We start from the raw sequence: 16,574 nt of genomic DNA on the forward strand, positions 1-16,574 counted from the left end.
TGCCAGTTAGGGTACCTTGTGTATACTGCACGTTGTGTATACTGTTTACTTTTACTCGTACTCAAAGTATACATTCAGATTCAAATTCTTTATTGCCTATATTTATTGTAAGGTATAATATATAACCGATGGGGCATATAATACAGACCCTCATCTGCACCTTTGTTTACACTGTTTATTTTTCTCATATCCTTATATTGAGATCTAATTGTATTGCCTATATTTATGACTTTCTACTATTAACCTGTACCTCCCCTCCCGCGTTTAGTTTTGTACCAACGGATTTCCAGTTCCGCATTCGCGTTCTGCGATCTGATTGGCCACTGACGTTTCTGGTGCAATCTGATTGGCCACTGACGTTTCTGGTCATGTGACATGTGCGCCCAATCGCGTGACGCGCCCATTTCCGCCTCGAACAGCTGCAAACTACCTAACGCCTAGTTATATCACTGGTTAAGCTTAGGCGACTCTTTCGAAGTTGGTTAAGGTTAGAGTTTGGAATCAGGGGCTGGTGTTCTATCGCCCTGCTCTAAAGATAAACTCTAACCTTAACCAACTTCGAAAGAGTGCCTAAGCTTAACCGGTGAGAGAAACAGAGGTCGCACGATTGGCGCGACCAGAAACGTCAGTGGCCAATCAGATCGCAGAACGCGAACGCAGAACTGGAAATCTGTTGGTAAAAGTATTCAGGCTCCCCTCCCCCCTCCCCCATGCTGCTATGATGCCCACATTTCCCCCAAGGGGATCAATAAAGGAGTATCTTATCTCATCTTACCTTATATGATCTTATATGTGACAAAGTGTTGGTTAAAGGAAGATAAGCGCTGCGCAGATGTGTTGATGATGGACTCCTCTGCTCCGCTCAGGCCTGATGAACCTGCGACAGGTCGCCCTCAGCAAGGTGGACCAGTCCCTCCACACCAAGTCACACGCAGACACAGCCGACGTGTTTGCAAAGCACTGCCAAGACATCCTGGGTGTCCCAGCCACTCCAGGTCAGCATAGTGATGATAATAGTTTTCAAAACCAAGTTATAAACTGCAGTGCCATGAATGTGAAGTGAATGGCAGAGCGGCTAACCGAGTGACTTACTGTATGAGTGAGTTAGTGACGTCGCCATCGATGGCCGAAGAACAAAACCTCCGATGTGAAAAATTCACATTTTTGAGAAAGTGTTGAATGCTATCTTTTAAGGATACCCAAAACAATACACTGTTTTTGGACTATATTACTATATTATGTGTAACAACAATACCGACTGGGTATTAGACAGTGCCTTGCAAAGTGCAAAGAGGAGGTTTCCCCCCACTTTTTTTTATGCAGATAGAGTTTTGTTCTTAGGCCATCGCTTCCTATCTAAAGAAGTAGGCTACAGCCTAAAATACAGCAATACAATTCCAAGATGAACAAGACTATGAGTCAAAAAGCCCTGCTAGCGGCCCCTAGTGGCCAGGCTGGTCCTTACACCCAACCTGACCAACTGAGTCTTGAACTGAGTGACTCTTTAGAGACCCGCTCTCTCATTAACGTTATTATTTCCTCCACGGTCGTGAATGTTCACATCGAATTGTGGGACAATTAACCCATTTAGACCTAAAACACTTGCTAAAAATGCATTATATAGCCTGCATAAAATCCCCAAAGTCCTGAGACTTTTCTGAAAGATTTAAAAGAATTGTCCTCGCCTACTAAAGTCTTATTTTCTCAGGCTCTGTAGCAGATATAAACATGAAATAAAAAAACATTGGAGAGCTTACAAGTGTCTTTTATTTGATATTACTTGCTTTACAATATTCAACTATATATATATTTAAAGAAAATCAATAAACAACAAAGATATCCATTAAATGTCAATAAAACTAGAATAAATGTTGAATAAGAACTCATCTGTACACATTTAATATGTGCAAAGGTAAAGTGACATGTGAGAACACTGAACGAGACGAACGTCCCACCACAGTCAGGACAGCTGAAACCTGTCCAATTTTCTGCCGTCGACTAAAAACACTAAAGATAAACTACGTTTTGACACCGGGACTGGCCATGGAGAGGCATGATGAATGAATGAAAACTTTATGAATGAAAACTTTATTTAACAGATTGCAGAATGGGTACAATACAGTACTGCTCAATACATACAATTGTTAAGGGGATGCAGACCTGAGAAAGACGTTTGTCTTGTTTCCATCAGGGTCCCCCATTTTCAATTCATATAGACATATATGACATACATGACATACAGATAGTCAGTACTGCTACATCTATACATTTATGACATACCAGATTTGCAAATACAGTACTGTTTGTGATACAGAAGGAGTCAAGAAAAGGGAGTATATACATTTGACGTAGAAACTGTACATTGGAGGAGGTTGGGTGGGGGGGGTTGGGTACATTGGGATATTGACAACCATACTGGGTAATTTACATTGGAGGTGGTTGGGGGGGGGGGGGGGGGGGCGGGGGGCACACTGTATAAACAAGTAACACTGTACATTGAGGGGGGGGGGGAGGAGACACTGTACAAACAAACACAATTGTACATTGAACTATTGACAAAACCATACTAGGTAAATGACTGTACATTGGAGGGGGTTGGGTTAGGATATTTACAGGGGCCAACTGTTCTGTGGTTCCCCCACACACACTACAGGAACGTGAGTTGTAAATATACAACATGTTTGATATTCCCGATTTGCTTACGAGCAGATCGTTAGGGTTCAGGTTGAATCAGTCAACACCTTGAACTACAGGACAATCAAGCAGATGATGGGTTCCGACCAGCCTGGACTTAGTAAATATTATACCAAAACTAGGCGAAAATCTATTATTTTATGACAATAGACAGTATTTCCTGATTTAATAATAATAATAATAATAATAATAATAATAATAATGCAGGACCTCTTTAGAGACGTGCTTGGCCACGCCCCCGTGCTCGTCGATTCTCCTCTAGTCTGCACCAGTCGTGACAAGACTAGCAAGACCTGACCCCTATCTCGTCGAATGGGGAGTCCGTTGTGACATACATATCATCGTTTTTCTTTCATATTTGACCCTTTCACTACCACACTACCAAAGGGTTAACCCTTTCACTGCGACAATACAAAAGGGTTAACCCTTTCACAACCACACCACAGAAGGTTAACCCTTTCAGTTGCACTACCACACTACAGACGGTTGTAGTGTGGTAGTGAAAGGGTTAACCTTCTGTAGTGTGGTAGTGAAAGGGTTAAAGACAAGTCACTGGTAAATTACCGACAACATAGAATGGTTAATTTAGTCCAAAAGGACAACAGGAGTCCTAACAAACGGCGGGGGAAAGAGGGACTTTGCGGATGGAGGCAGGGAGAATGTTCCAGAGCATGTTGCAGGTCGGAGCAGCAGTATCGCTGAAGGCTCCGTCTCTAACAGCATGTGGTCTGGAATGAGGAGGAGTCCAGTGTCAGGGGAGCGGGTAGGTGTGTGGAGGAGGTCGGGGGTATTCACCGGTAAAGGTCACGCAGAGGCTCAGGTGTGGAGGAGGTCAGGGGTGTTCAAGGGCAGGGCTTTACTGGACACCCTAAACAGGACTCTACTGCAGTAGTTCAGTCGAGATGTTACAGAAGCACGGACAGATTAAAAGGTGCTTTAAGCAGTGTTTTCTTTGTTAAAATAAGTGGTCTACGTGTTAAAATAATAGCTCTAGATTCAAGATTCAATCGTTTTATTTCAAATCACAGTGTTAGTTTGGCTACATTTACCATTGTCCGGCAAAACAACATTTGAAAAATAAATGAAATGGGAAAAGAGGAAACCCCCCCCAAATTTTTTTTAAATAAAACAACAGCCAGAAACTATACACTGTTTGAAAAGGAGATGGAAGAGGCAAAGCTTATCTGTTTCCATCCCCCATGGCTCTACATTCTGACAGCCATCACTGATATAGAGTGTCTGGTCAGTAACATGGGTCTCCCAGTCCCTCCTGCTCTGCAGTAAACAGCCATCACTGATATAGAGTGTCTGGTCAGTAACATGGGTCTCCCAGTCCCTCTGCTCTGCAGTAAACAGCCATCACTGATATAGAGTGTCTGGTCAGTAACATGGGTCTCCCAGTCCCTCCTGCTCTGCAGTAAACAGCCATCACTGATATAGAGTGTCTGGTCAGTAACATGGGTCTCCCAGTCCCTCTGCTCTGCAGTAAACAGCCATCACTGATATAGAGTGTCTGGTCAGTAACATGGGTCTCCCAGTCCCTCCTGCTCTGCAGTAAACAGCCATCACTGATATAGAGTGTCTGGTCAGTAACATGGGTCTCCCAGTCCCTCCACTCTGCAGTAAACAGACATCACTGATATAGAGTGTCTGGTCAGTAACATGGGTCTCCCAGTCCCTCCTGCTCTGCAAAATACACGTTCTGGTATCCTGTTCTCACTGTATCCAATCAGGAGAGAGAACTCCACACTGCAAAAATGGCTTGGCAAGATTGCTTGAAATAAGTACAAATATCTAGGGTTCTCTCTCCTGATTGGATAAAGTGGGAACAGGATACCGGAAAATTTATTTTGTGTTTACTGCAGAGCAGGGGGGACTGAGAGACCCATGTTACTGACCAGACACTCTATATCAGTGGTGGCTGTTTACTGCAGAGCAGGGGGGACTGAGAGACCCATGTTACTGACCAGACACTCTATATCAGTAATGGCTGTTGGAGGGTTAGTACGTTGGGATCCAATACTTTCCATTGAGCATCATGACCTCACGTCACATCATATCGCATCACATCAAAGTATCATTTAGTTTTTCTTTGATCATTTCAGTAAAATTTCTTGTCAGTCTATTTTTGTTTTCCATCAATAAACGCATCTGGACATCACAATGGATTTATTTTTAATGCGTCTACTGGGCCTACTGTACTTCGCCTCTTAGCTGCATTTTTATAATAATAATAATAAACTATATTTGTATAGCTCAAGGTGCTTCACAGCAGCAAAAGAATACGGCTGGGTATAAAATTAGCACAAAATTGGCAGATCAAGAGCAATGCATGAAGTGCAGACATAATAAGCATAAAACAAGCATCAAAATAGAACATTAAATCAAATAGTTCTTCACATTAGGAGCTAACATCCCAATAGGCCTATTTTTTTTACGGTTTGGTACATTTTAAAATAGACCGAAATAAAAGAGAAAAATAGAGTGAACAGAGTAAAATAATGCAATAAATAGTTAGTCAAATAGAATAGACAGAGTAAAATAGTGCAGTGCAATAAAATAGTTAGTCAAATAGAATAGACTGAGTAAGATAATGAAAATAGAATAGACAGAATGATAAAAGAGTCAAATAGAATGGAGCAATAGTGCATGTTTTCTTTGATAGCAGTCGCACCCCGATTGTAATAGCTAGTGTTTGATACCTTTTATGTTTACAGTGGTTTTTTCCCACTGTGACTTTCACGTTGTGTGTATATTAGGGCTGACCCCTATTAGTCGACTAATCGGTCGAAAGGAGCCGTAGTCGACTGCCAACCTCTTAGTCGAATACAACAACAAGAATGTATAATTATTACCGGTATTTAAAAAAGAAATGTCCTTCAGACATTAAGCACCCCCCACAGCCCAAATGGAATGATTAAAAAAAAGAAAAATTATATTATTATATGTATATATACGTTTTTTTTTGTTTTTGTTTTTTTACTAATAGTCGACTAACGGCAAATTTTGGCCAATCATAGTCGACTATCCAAATCCTTAGTCAGGGACAGCCCTAGTGTATATGCTTGTGTTGTGCGTTCTGAAGTCACGATGTCTCTCTCGCAGGTACAAACATGACCGCCAGCTTCAGTCACCTGGCCGGCGGATACGACGGTCAGTACTACGGCTATCTGTGGAGTGAAGTCTACTCCATGGACATCTTCTTCAGTCGCTTCAGGAAGGAAGGCGTCATGAACGCAAAGGTTTGACGCCGGCAATTATAGCCATTTTCACCAAAACTCACATCTTGATTAAAAGTGACATACATGCCCGCCCTTTTAATCTGGTGTGATCTTGATATCTGCATGTCCAGAGCTGTGTCTCAGTTCAGGGGGGGCGCTTCCTTCGAAGAACGGTCTACAAAGGCGGTGACACCATTTTTTGGAAGAAATCCAAACGTCACTGGCGCGCAATGAAGTGAAAACGCTGGAGCAAATTTCCAAACAGGCGTCATTTGGATAAAGTGACCACATATTGGGAATTTAAATTGTTACTTTCTCGTCTGGAAAAAATATTAAATGTTATAGAAGTGACATAATAATTAATGGTCCTAGAATGATCGTACATTACAACAACTTTCAGCCTTCCCGCCATCGCTGCCGGCAGGTGGGAAATGCATTCTGGGATAGTTGGCTGCCCAGAAGGATCCTCCAAATTCAGGAAAAGGACAAATATAAATGTATATATTTATTTATATATTTATATTATATTTATATAGCAGCTTTTATCCAAAGCGCTTTACAATTTGTTCCTCACATTTTACCCATTCCCACGCCGACGGCAGAGCATGCAAGGTGCCAACTCATCAGGAGCAGTTAGGGGTTAAGTGTCTTGCTCACAAGGACACTTCGACAAGATGCCCAGGAATGGAACCGGGAACCTCTGGATTACCAGACGACTGCTCTACCTCCTGAGCCACTGATGTAGGGATGGAAGGAAGGAAGGAAGGAAGGAAGGAAGGAAGGAAGGAAGGAAGGAAGGAAGGGATGGACACGAGTAATGTGTTCCCAGAGCGAGTACTCGCATGAAATACTCGAGTAGTGCTTGGTAATTGTTTAGGGAAATACATTTTTAGAACTCATCTTAAACTGCATGGCAGTAGAGTGACACACAAACACGCTACCGATTCTATTATGTCTCGCTTGACGTACATAACGCGCAGCAATATACGCAAAATATATGTTTACTATCCGTGCTCCACAGCTTCCAACCTCCAGCTTCTTGCAACAACTCACGTGGCACAAACGAGCACTTTTGGGGGACGAATTTGGTGCAGCCTCAAAAAGTTGAGTTGAAAAAACGCAGAGTTCTCCAGTAATGGATTACTCACGGGTGGCCCCTAATCTGAAGCAGCTTTGGAAAGGTGACGGTCTCGGTCACGCCACCGTGTGACGCCTACGGTCTTCAAACGCCCCCTTTTGAAGGACGTGGCCCTCGGATCGAGACACGGCCTCCGCAGCAGTAGGCCCTTTTCACTGCGGCCGTTTTGACGTGTCATTGCAGGGTAAACACACAGGTGTAATTAATATAATTAATTATGGCACCGTTCCATAGGGAGGTGTAGTCTGACGTCACTTTGGACCCCCCCGCGAGGTCCACCCGTACAGGGATTTATCATTGGGAAATCGGATTATCGGCTATTGTAACAATTCTGCCTCATGAACATTGAAAAGCTTTCCATTTTTGCACAAAATTCCCTCGTCTTTATATTCAGATCTAATTCTATTGCCTATATTTATGTCGTTCTACTATTACCCTGCCCATACCTGTACCGCCCCTCCCCCCTCCTCCATGCTGCTATCTATGACGCCTGAATTTCCGCCAGGAGATCAATAAAGGTGTTATCTTGCCTCTGCAGGTCGGTAAAGAATACAGGAGGGTGATCCTGGAAGCCGGGGGGTCTGTGGACGGAGTGGACATGCTGAGAGCCTTTCTGGGACGTGAACCCTGCCAGGACGCATTCTTTCAATGCAAGGGACTAGTTAAATCGGAAGTAAATAAAAAATTACATTAAATGGTATGTATTTGGTCTGGATCTGTCTATATTCTTAGGCTATGTTTACATTACAGGCCTTAGTGGTCAATTCTGATTTATTGCTCGGATCAGATTTGTTTGGCTGTTCACGTAATAGAATATTTTAAAACATTTGGCCAATATCAGATTCCAGTGTGAACTGGTCACTGCACCTGAATTGACCCGCATGCGCAAATGAACAGTAAAGAAAATGGGATTAAAAAAATTGTGACAAATGTCAATCTCTAGAGTGATGTAAAGGTCACATGAAAGTCACGTTGCTGTTCAGGCTGAGGTCGAGGTTACAAAAGATCAGACCTGTATCTGATTTAGGACCACATATATGAATTTTGTAGTGTTTTTTTTGTTCTGGACTGGATCTATTGTGATGTTTCTTAATAATGTGATCTCGGGCTATACAAATATATTTGATTTGATTTATGAATGATATGAAAGTGGCCCGAAATCAAAATTGAAAAGATCAGATTCCATGTGATTTGTGCCGTTAACACTGTTGTGAAAGAAATCTGATCTAAATCACGTATGAGCAAAGAAATCAGATTTAGGCCACTGTCATCTGCAGTGTAAACTTAGCCTTAGAGTCGATTTAAGGCGGTATATCTGCAATGGGGGGAGGTTATGATCACAGTATCTGTCATTGCAGCACAGTGCCTCCTGTTGAAACACTGTCACTTAGCCCAGGATGGAACCCTGCAGTACGCCTTTTGTAATGGGCAAGGATTCTGGACTGGACATTCACCGCTTTCACACACTGACGTCTCTCGGAGAAACAGCTCTGAAACCATTTGCAAGCAGAAGTGTTAAGGCGGGACATGATGGCTCCAATGAGCTTAAAGGGACCGTTCGTAATAATGACTGGCCGTGTAGTTTGGTAGAAAATAGTTACTACATGAAACCGCTCACGCAGCGAGGTCTGTGGATTATCTTGAGTATATCCGTCATGATTTCTGGGAAGAGACATTGCTTTTGAGTCTTTCATAATAAGAAATGTCGTGCTTTGAGCGTTACAGAGTGCCATGCAGCTCTATCGTATTGGAGTGAAGGCAAATATCTCCACGGATCTCTCCATGGATTAAAATGTATTGTCATTATGCAGCACAGGTACAGTACAACGAAAAGAGGCGTGGCATCCAACCAGAGTGCAAATGTAACAGTAAAGTGCAATAGTGATATACAATGTATACAGGCGATTAAACTGGGTATAACTGGGTATCTCCAAAACTAGGCAAATCACGAACTGGATGGAACACTCCAGGTGGGGGGGGGGAATATATATTTTTGTATTTGAATTTTGGGGAAAACTGCCCCTTTTAGGGTAAGGGTTAGGTTTATAAACCACTTTCAATGTGAAAAATAAACCAAATGTGGATACACTCTAGCTCTGACCTGTAAGGTCGGTCGCGTTTCCCAGGTCACTCTGTCCTTTGATTTTGATTTTATTACGGATCCCCATTAGCTGGTGCCATAGCAACCAGCTAGTCTTCCTGGGGTCCACACACAAAAAAAACATACAAAAACAATTATTATTGCAAAACAAAATTATTAAAACACACAATGCATAATGAAACTAACAATTAAGATGGCTAAAATTACATGCAAGCACAGAAACGGAAAACAAACAAAACAAAAAATAAATACTTTACAGTGTTAAATACAGTTTAAGATTATTTTTAAAAGTGAATCTACTGTAAATGCAGCAGAGGTTTTGAGGCAGGTTATTCCAAAGAGTTAATGCTCTAAAAATAAAATATGTCCTGTTGACAATGAGAAGGAACTTCTGGTTCCTGGTTGATGACGTTGCTCACTGTAAAAAGTTTGTTTGCATTGATGGTGTTTGTAAACATTGAAATAAAACAAATCTGTATTGTTTTTGATGGGTTATTATGAGTCGTGAAAAGTGTCTTTTTCATACACCAAACTCTTCAAGCGCTATGTGAATTGACTTAAAAGTGGAACTACGCAGATTTTCTGAATTGCATACAAGTTATTCCTATGGTTTACGACGGTCCAAGAATTTTAGTGAACATGAACAACTATTTTTTTAATCCAAAAACTAGAGTGCTAAAACTCTCATTTCATTGTGATGTCATCAGGTATAAAGTATGAAGCTGGGAAAGATGGTAAAGGTGACATTGAGAGAACCTCCCAGGGGAATGTTCGGAGTTGGCTGCAGTTTCAAAATTGAGAACACTATTATGAAATATAGCTCATAAAATGTATTATGTGGGTCCACAAGTCAGCTTGTACAGACGGGAGTTCAACCTCATTGACTTTAATACAATGCGATATTCCTTTATTGATCCCCTTGGGGAAATGTGGGCGTCAGAGCAGGAGGGGGGAGGGGAGGTACAGGTATGGGCAGGGTAATGGTAGAAAGACATAGAATTATGCAATATAATATATATGCAATAAAATTTGATCTGAATATAAAAATGAGAAAAATAAACGGTGTAAATAATATAATTAACTGAATATAAAGATATGATAAACAAGGTGCAGGTGAGGGTCTGTACCCTACCTGGCATGATACAGCAACAGTAAGAAGCATTTTGTATAAAAGTATTCTGTACTTCTGTATGACAACTATTAAAGAAACTTGAAACTTGAAACTACATGTTATATGTTATAGTTGCATTGGTTTGAGGCGAACAATCCAAATCTAGTGTATGAGGAACATCATGGATTATGCTGAGAAAGGAAGTAAGTAAGAAATCGGGCTAGGGTTCCAAAAATCTGAAGTTTTTTTTTATTTTTAAATGGGTGGTATTCTCCTGTGCTCTCTCCATTCAAAACGTTGTGTCTAACCACTAGAGGGCGCAACAACAAAGGCAAACAAACAAGCCGACTCGTCGTCCACAACAACACAACATAGCAGAGATGGAGAACCCCCCCCCTACTTGAAAAGAAAATGCCCTGCCAGGGATATTAATATCGGGATATTATCAGCAGGGAATCCCCAGGTTCTTAAATTAGTGGACTCCGGTGGCTAAGATGTATCATAGCTACTGCAAATAGCCACCTAAATTGGAGTTGTAGACTGCATGCCATAGTCATAGTAGATGAGTTCACATGTAGTAGTATGAAAAACGGAATTAATTTACAGATTATCTATGAAGAAGTTTATGTTACAGTTTGATGAACATAAAATACCAACACACTCACTCAACCTGATCATCAGTCGGAGCCTGTCTAATTGCAGTGTTTTTTTTTTTATTATTATTTTCTTACATGTTTTGTCATCAATTTATTGTAATTAGTGTGAAATGTGAATGCATATTTTTGTGTCACCATGTAAGTTATTGGACCCCAGGAAGAATAGGTGCTGCTATGCAAAAGATTAGATTAGACTCAAATGTATTGTCATTAAACAGCACAAGTAAAGTACAAAAACAATTATGTGATACAGGTATAAAGATGGTAGGTAGTAAGTCATACTGGCCAGCAGCGCAACTAGTAAGAGTGTAAGGGATATGTATAGATATATAGTATCTACAGATATGTAAAAATGATTATTATGCAGGTATGTACAGAAATGTGGATATAAATATATATACGGTAAAGAAAAAACAAATATATAAGGTATACAGCATTATTGTACATGCTATGATACAGAGTAATATAGGTTGTATGCCGATGTATACTTACTTACTTACTTACTTACTTACTTACTTGCCGATGTATAAGCAGGTATATAAAATGATTATATGCACTTATATTCAGACAGACAGACATATGCGGTAAGTCATACTGGCCAGCAGTAAAAAAAAATATATATATATATATATATATATAATAACAGTTTGTCCAACAGTAAACAAACAAAACAAAGCTCAGATTCAGATTCAGATTACTTTATTCACCATATTGTACAGGTACAAATGGAACGTGATTTGACATTACAGTGCATGATTTTCTTCACAAATAGGAATAAACATAATAATAAATAAATAAATAAGTGCAAAACAGGACAGAACAGTGAGACAACAGTAAGACAGTAAAGTGCAGTGGTTGGGGACATGGATACAGTGCAGCACAGTTCAAGTCCAGAGGTCCAGCGCTAGCAGCTCGCCATAGAGGGGGGGAGCAGGGGGGGACCTGACTAATTTACCAGGCGAGCTGCTGAGGGGAAGAAGCTGAGTCTATGGCGGGATTTTAATGTCTTGGGCAGCCGTAGCCGCCTGCCGTGGGGGAGCATAATGAAGAGGCTGTGACCCGGGTGGGCGGGGTCTGCCATGATCTTCCTCGCCCTCCTCAAGGCCCTGGTGGAATGTAGGGACTCGAGGGAGGAAAGGGGGCAGCCGATCACCCTCTCCGCTGATCGTATCACCCGCTGCAGCTTGGCCTTGTCCCTGACCGTGGCTGCAGGGAACCAGGTGATGATGGAGAGGGTGAGGATGGACTGGATGATGGCAGTGTAAAACTGGACCATCATAGTCCTCGGCAGCCTGAACTTCCTCAGCTGACGTAGGAAGAACATCCTCTTCCGGGCCTTTTTGTTGACAGCGATGGTGTTCAGCTCCCATTTCAGGTCCCGGGAGAGTGTCATGCCGAGGAAGCGGCAGGACTCCACAGAGGCCACCGGGGTGCCTCCCAGAATGATCGGGGTGGGGGGGGCTGCCTTCCGCCTGAAGTCCACTACCATCTCCACTTTTCTGGGGGTTGAGATCCAGGTTGTTGCAGCTGCACCAGCTCTGCAGCCTCTCGATCTCCCTCCTGTAGGCAGACTCGTCCCCCCTGGAGATGAGACCCACCAGGGTGGTATCGTCCGTAAACTTCAGGAGTTTGACCGAGGGGTGCAGAGAGACGCAGCTGTTGGTGTACAGGGAGAATAGTAGTGGGGACAGAACGCAGCCCTGTGGGGAGCCAGTGCTGATGGACTTGGGATCGGAGATGTTAATTTCCAACTTCACCCGCTGTGACCTGTTAGTCAGGAAGTCTGTGATCCACCTGCAGGTAGAGTCCGGCACCTGCAGCAGGGACATCTGATGCTCCAGGATGTGCGGGAGGATGGTGTTGAAGGCCGAGCTGAAGTCCACCAACAGAATCCTGGCGTAGGTCCCTGCAGTGTCCAGGTGTTCCAGGACGTAATGCAGAGCCATGTTCACAGCATCGTCCGTGGAACGGTTGGCTCTGTATGCAAACTGCAGGGGGTCTAGAAGAGGGTCTCTGTAGTGGACTTCAGGTGGGCCAGGACAAGGCGCTCAAAGACCTTCATGACCACAGACATCAGGGCGACCGGTCTGTAGTCATTAAGGCCTGGCTGCGACCTTGGCCTTCTTGGGGACGGGGATGATGGTCGAGGCCTTAAAACACGCTGGGACCCGACACAGCTCCAGTGTGGTGTTAAAAATGTTAGTGAACACTGGGGACAGCTGGTCGGCGCAGTGCTTCAAGGTGGCAGGTGAAATAGAGTCAGGACCGGCTGCCTTCCGGGGGTTTTGACTCTAATGGGGGTCTAAATAAAACGAACAAACCATCACGAATAATGTTAATTGGTTACAGCAACTGTCTATCTGTATGTCGTCATGTGTGTCATATCTGTTATGATGAATTGAAAATGGGGGACCCTGATGTAAACAAGACGAAAGTCTTTCTCTGGTCTGCATCCCCTTAACAATTGTGTATTGAGCCGTAATGTTTATTGTACCCATTCTGCAATCTGTTAATAACATTTTCAATCAATCAATCAATCAATCAGACCTCTGCATGTGTGTGTGTGCATGTGTGCGTGTGTATAGACTTGTGGTGGGCCATCTGCCTTCCCGTTGTGTCGGTTCACACAGATCACTGGAGAAGAACTAAACCTAGTAGTGTGTTTCATCGTGATTCTCACGTCTCGAAAATGTGGAATTCCTCTCATCATCAAGCGACATTAATCTAAATGAAGGAGGAAAGAGGAGAATAATGTCGGAGAGCCAGCGGGTGCGGCTTCACACTCCAGAGAGGAGGTCGTGGACATTTGTCCTCTTTTGTATTTCCTCACCACCGAGTCGCAGTGTTGTGGTTGTGGACATTTTGGATCCTTTCTTTTAATGCAACAATGATCGGCGTTTGAACCGAGGGCCGTTTCTTTACTAGAAAAGGGCCGTTCGCTTTGTTTATCTGAATAGAAAAGGGGGAATTATTGTTGTTTTGTGTTGTCTCCCCCCGAGAGAGAGAAACAACTTTAGTTAAAGGAGAGAGAGAGGGAGAACTAGCGAGTAGGGTCCAGCTGCAGCGCCGGAGAAGCCTCTCACTGGGCAAGCCTGTGGCGCGCGCCCTGATAATAATAATAATAATAATAATAGATTTTATTTGTAATGTGCTTTACAATTGCGGGGCAAATCTCAAAGCGCTACAGTTAAAATAACATAAGAACTAGCGAGAATAAAGGAAGAAGGAATAAAAAAAAACAGGCAAGACTAAACATAGAATAACATAGAGAAACATAGAATAAATAAAGCTGATCAAATAAATTGGTAAAAGAACATAAAATACGTGGAGCTAATTTTTTTTATAAAAAGTCAACCGAAAGCTCTACTAAAAAGGTGAGTTTTGAGGCCTTTCTTGATGTAAGTCGTCTGGCGTAAAGTACGGGAGGGGACGTCACTCTTCTACATTGGGCCTAGCCCCTCCCCCTTGACCAAGCTCGGTTGAGACGTGCGGTTGTTGGAGAGGCGTCTCTACAATTCGTAGCCGCATTTCTGCAGACCCCTCTCTGATTGGTTGAGGCCATTTCTGCAGACCCCTCTCTGATTGGCCGAGCGCGCGCATGCGCATGAGCCGCGACAGCTGGCTGTGTTGTGAAATGTGCATAACGTTATGAATAAACCGCGAAGTCACGCGAAATAACGTTATACGCGAATCTGTTATTATTAGTAAGACACAACATTTCCGTAGCAATTGACCACCAGACTCTTTCTCTTAAGGCATTAACTGGGTTAATTAATATAAATGTTATATTGTAACTGTCTAGTTACACATTGGTTCCGAAACATGTATGTTCCAGGCTGCAATTAAAACTTTTAATCTGAGAGAGCGAAGCCGGCGAGCGATTATTATTGGTTTTTAATGACAAACCAATTACATAATCCTATCCAACATATGTGTAAAGGCACACACAACATATTCCAGTTAACGGTATATTTTTTTAATGATTCGTTATGGCGTAATCAATACTTCCATGCGTATAAATTGCGTTCGCGACCTCCATGTTTTGGGGCTATTCATCAGAAAACTCTCATCAGAAAACTCGGATCCGGGATTCGGCTCCCATCCGTCGGGCAACAACTGTGGGTTTTCAGCCTCTCTCTCTGGAGCTTAACGGAGTTTCGACTCCTGGCTAGAGGAGCTTGTCGCGGCTCATGCGCATGCGCGCGCTCGGCCAATCAGAGAGGGGTCTGCAGAAATGGCCTCAACCAATCAGAGAGGGGTCTGCAGAAATGCGGCTACGAATTGTAGAGACGCGTTGGAGAGAGGGTCGCGGGCAATGCGTAGAGCTGCTGCGATTCACGAAGGGAGAGCACTGGCCAATCAGAGCAATGCGGAAGCACAAGTGCGTTGCCTTAAGTGTTCACGCGTCGCGGGCGGCCTGGAATTGATTGATTGAAAACTTTATTAACAGATTGCAGAATGGGTACCATACAGTAAAATACTTCCCTAACCTCTATGGTTGAGGGCCTGTATGTTGCTTTGTTACAGGAAGGATTACCAGCCATTCTCTTCGGTTCAAATAACAAACTCAGCAAGACCGACGGCTTCTCGGTTACAGTGGGTGACAATATTATCACAAGGAAAGATGAAATTACCTACCTGGGTTCCATCCTAGAGGCTAATCTTTCCTGTGACAAAATGGCATCCAATGTAATAAAAAAAGTCAACCAACGAACGCGATTCTTGTACCGGATCTCCTCTCTGGTAAACAAGAATACCCTGAAGACTCTAGCAGGAGCACTCATTCAAGGGTACTACGACTATGCTTGCACCTCATGGTACCAAAGCACCTCAAAGGCACTAAAAAACAAATTACAAACATCTCAAAACAAGCTAGTCAGACTACTACTTGACCTGACTCCTAGAACCCACCTCACCCCTGCCCACTTTGACAACCTAGGATGGCTTAGAGTAGACGACAGAGTACAGCAACTTGCAATGGGCCTGGTCTACAAGATACACTACGCGACCAAGGTACCCATGTACATGTCAAAATACTTCCCAAAGGTCAGTGAATACCACGATCACAACACCAGAGGGAGCTCCACAAATCATGTAAAACCCAGATTCGGCTCAAACAAGGGACTAAACACGTTTCGCAATTATGCCACATCAATGTGGAACGCCCTGCCTAAAGCTGTAAAGGAATGTGAATCACTACCCACCTTCAAAAACACTCTCAAAAAACACCTACGTGAGACTGCAATTCGAAACTGGCCCCTACAAATGTCCTAACCTAGTTGTACAGTAAATGACCAAGTAAGGCTTTGTCAATATTCCAATGTACAGTGTAAAATGTGTGTGTGTCCCCTACCCAACCCCCCCCCCCCCCCACCTCCAATGTACAGCCCTCACCCAACCCCACCCCACCAACCTCCTCCAATGTACAGTTTCTATGCCAAATGTATATACACTCCTTTTCTGGACACTTTTGTATCACAAACAGTACTGTATTTGCAAATCTGATATGTCATAAATGTATAGATGTAGCAGTACTGTCTATCTGTATGTCATGTATGTCATATATGTTATGATGAATTGAAAATGGGGGACCCTAATGTAAACAAGACGAAAGTCTTTCTCTGGTCTGCATCCCCTTAACAATTGTATGTAT

General features: G+C 42.9%; 1 protein-coding gene across 1 annotated transcript in view; it reads left to right on the forward strand.

Moving 5' to 3' along the window:
* Nucleotides 1-8,782, forward strand: part of nln (neurolysin (metallopeptidase M3 family)) — a 37,195-nt gene extending 28,413 nt beyond the window's left edge. Inside the window, exons 11-14 of the mRNA XM_084325156.1 lie at nucleotides 867-995; nucleotides 5,800-5,936; nucleotides 7,592-7,750; nucleotides 8,412-8,782. Of these exons, the coding sequence (XP_084181282.1) occupies nucleotides 867-995; nucleotides 5,800-5,936; nucleotides 7,592-7,747 (422 nt within the window). The 3' untranslated portion in view covers nucleotides 7,748-7,750; nucleotides 8,412-8,782. The remainder of the gene's footprint in view (nucleotides 1-866; nucleotides 996-5,799; nucleotides 5,937-7,591; nucleotides 7,751-8,411) is intronic.
* The last annotated feature ends 7,792 nt before the right edge of the window (nucleotides 8,783-16,574 follow it).

Source organism: Notolepis coatsorum, assembly GCF_963971535.1.
Source record: "Notolepis coatsorum genome assembly, chromosome: 11".
Taxonomy (NCBI): domain Eukaryota; kingdom Metazoa; phylum Chordata; class Actinopteri; order Aulopiformes; family Paralepididae; genus Notolepis; species Notolepis coatsorum.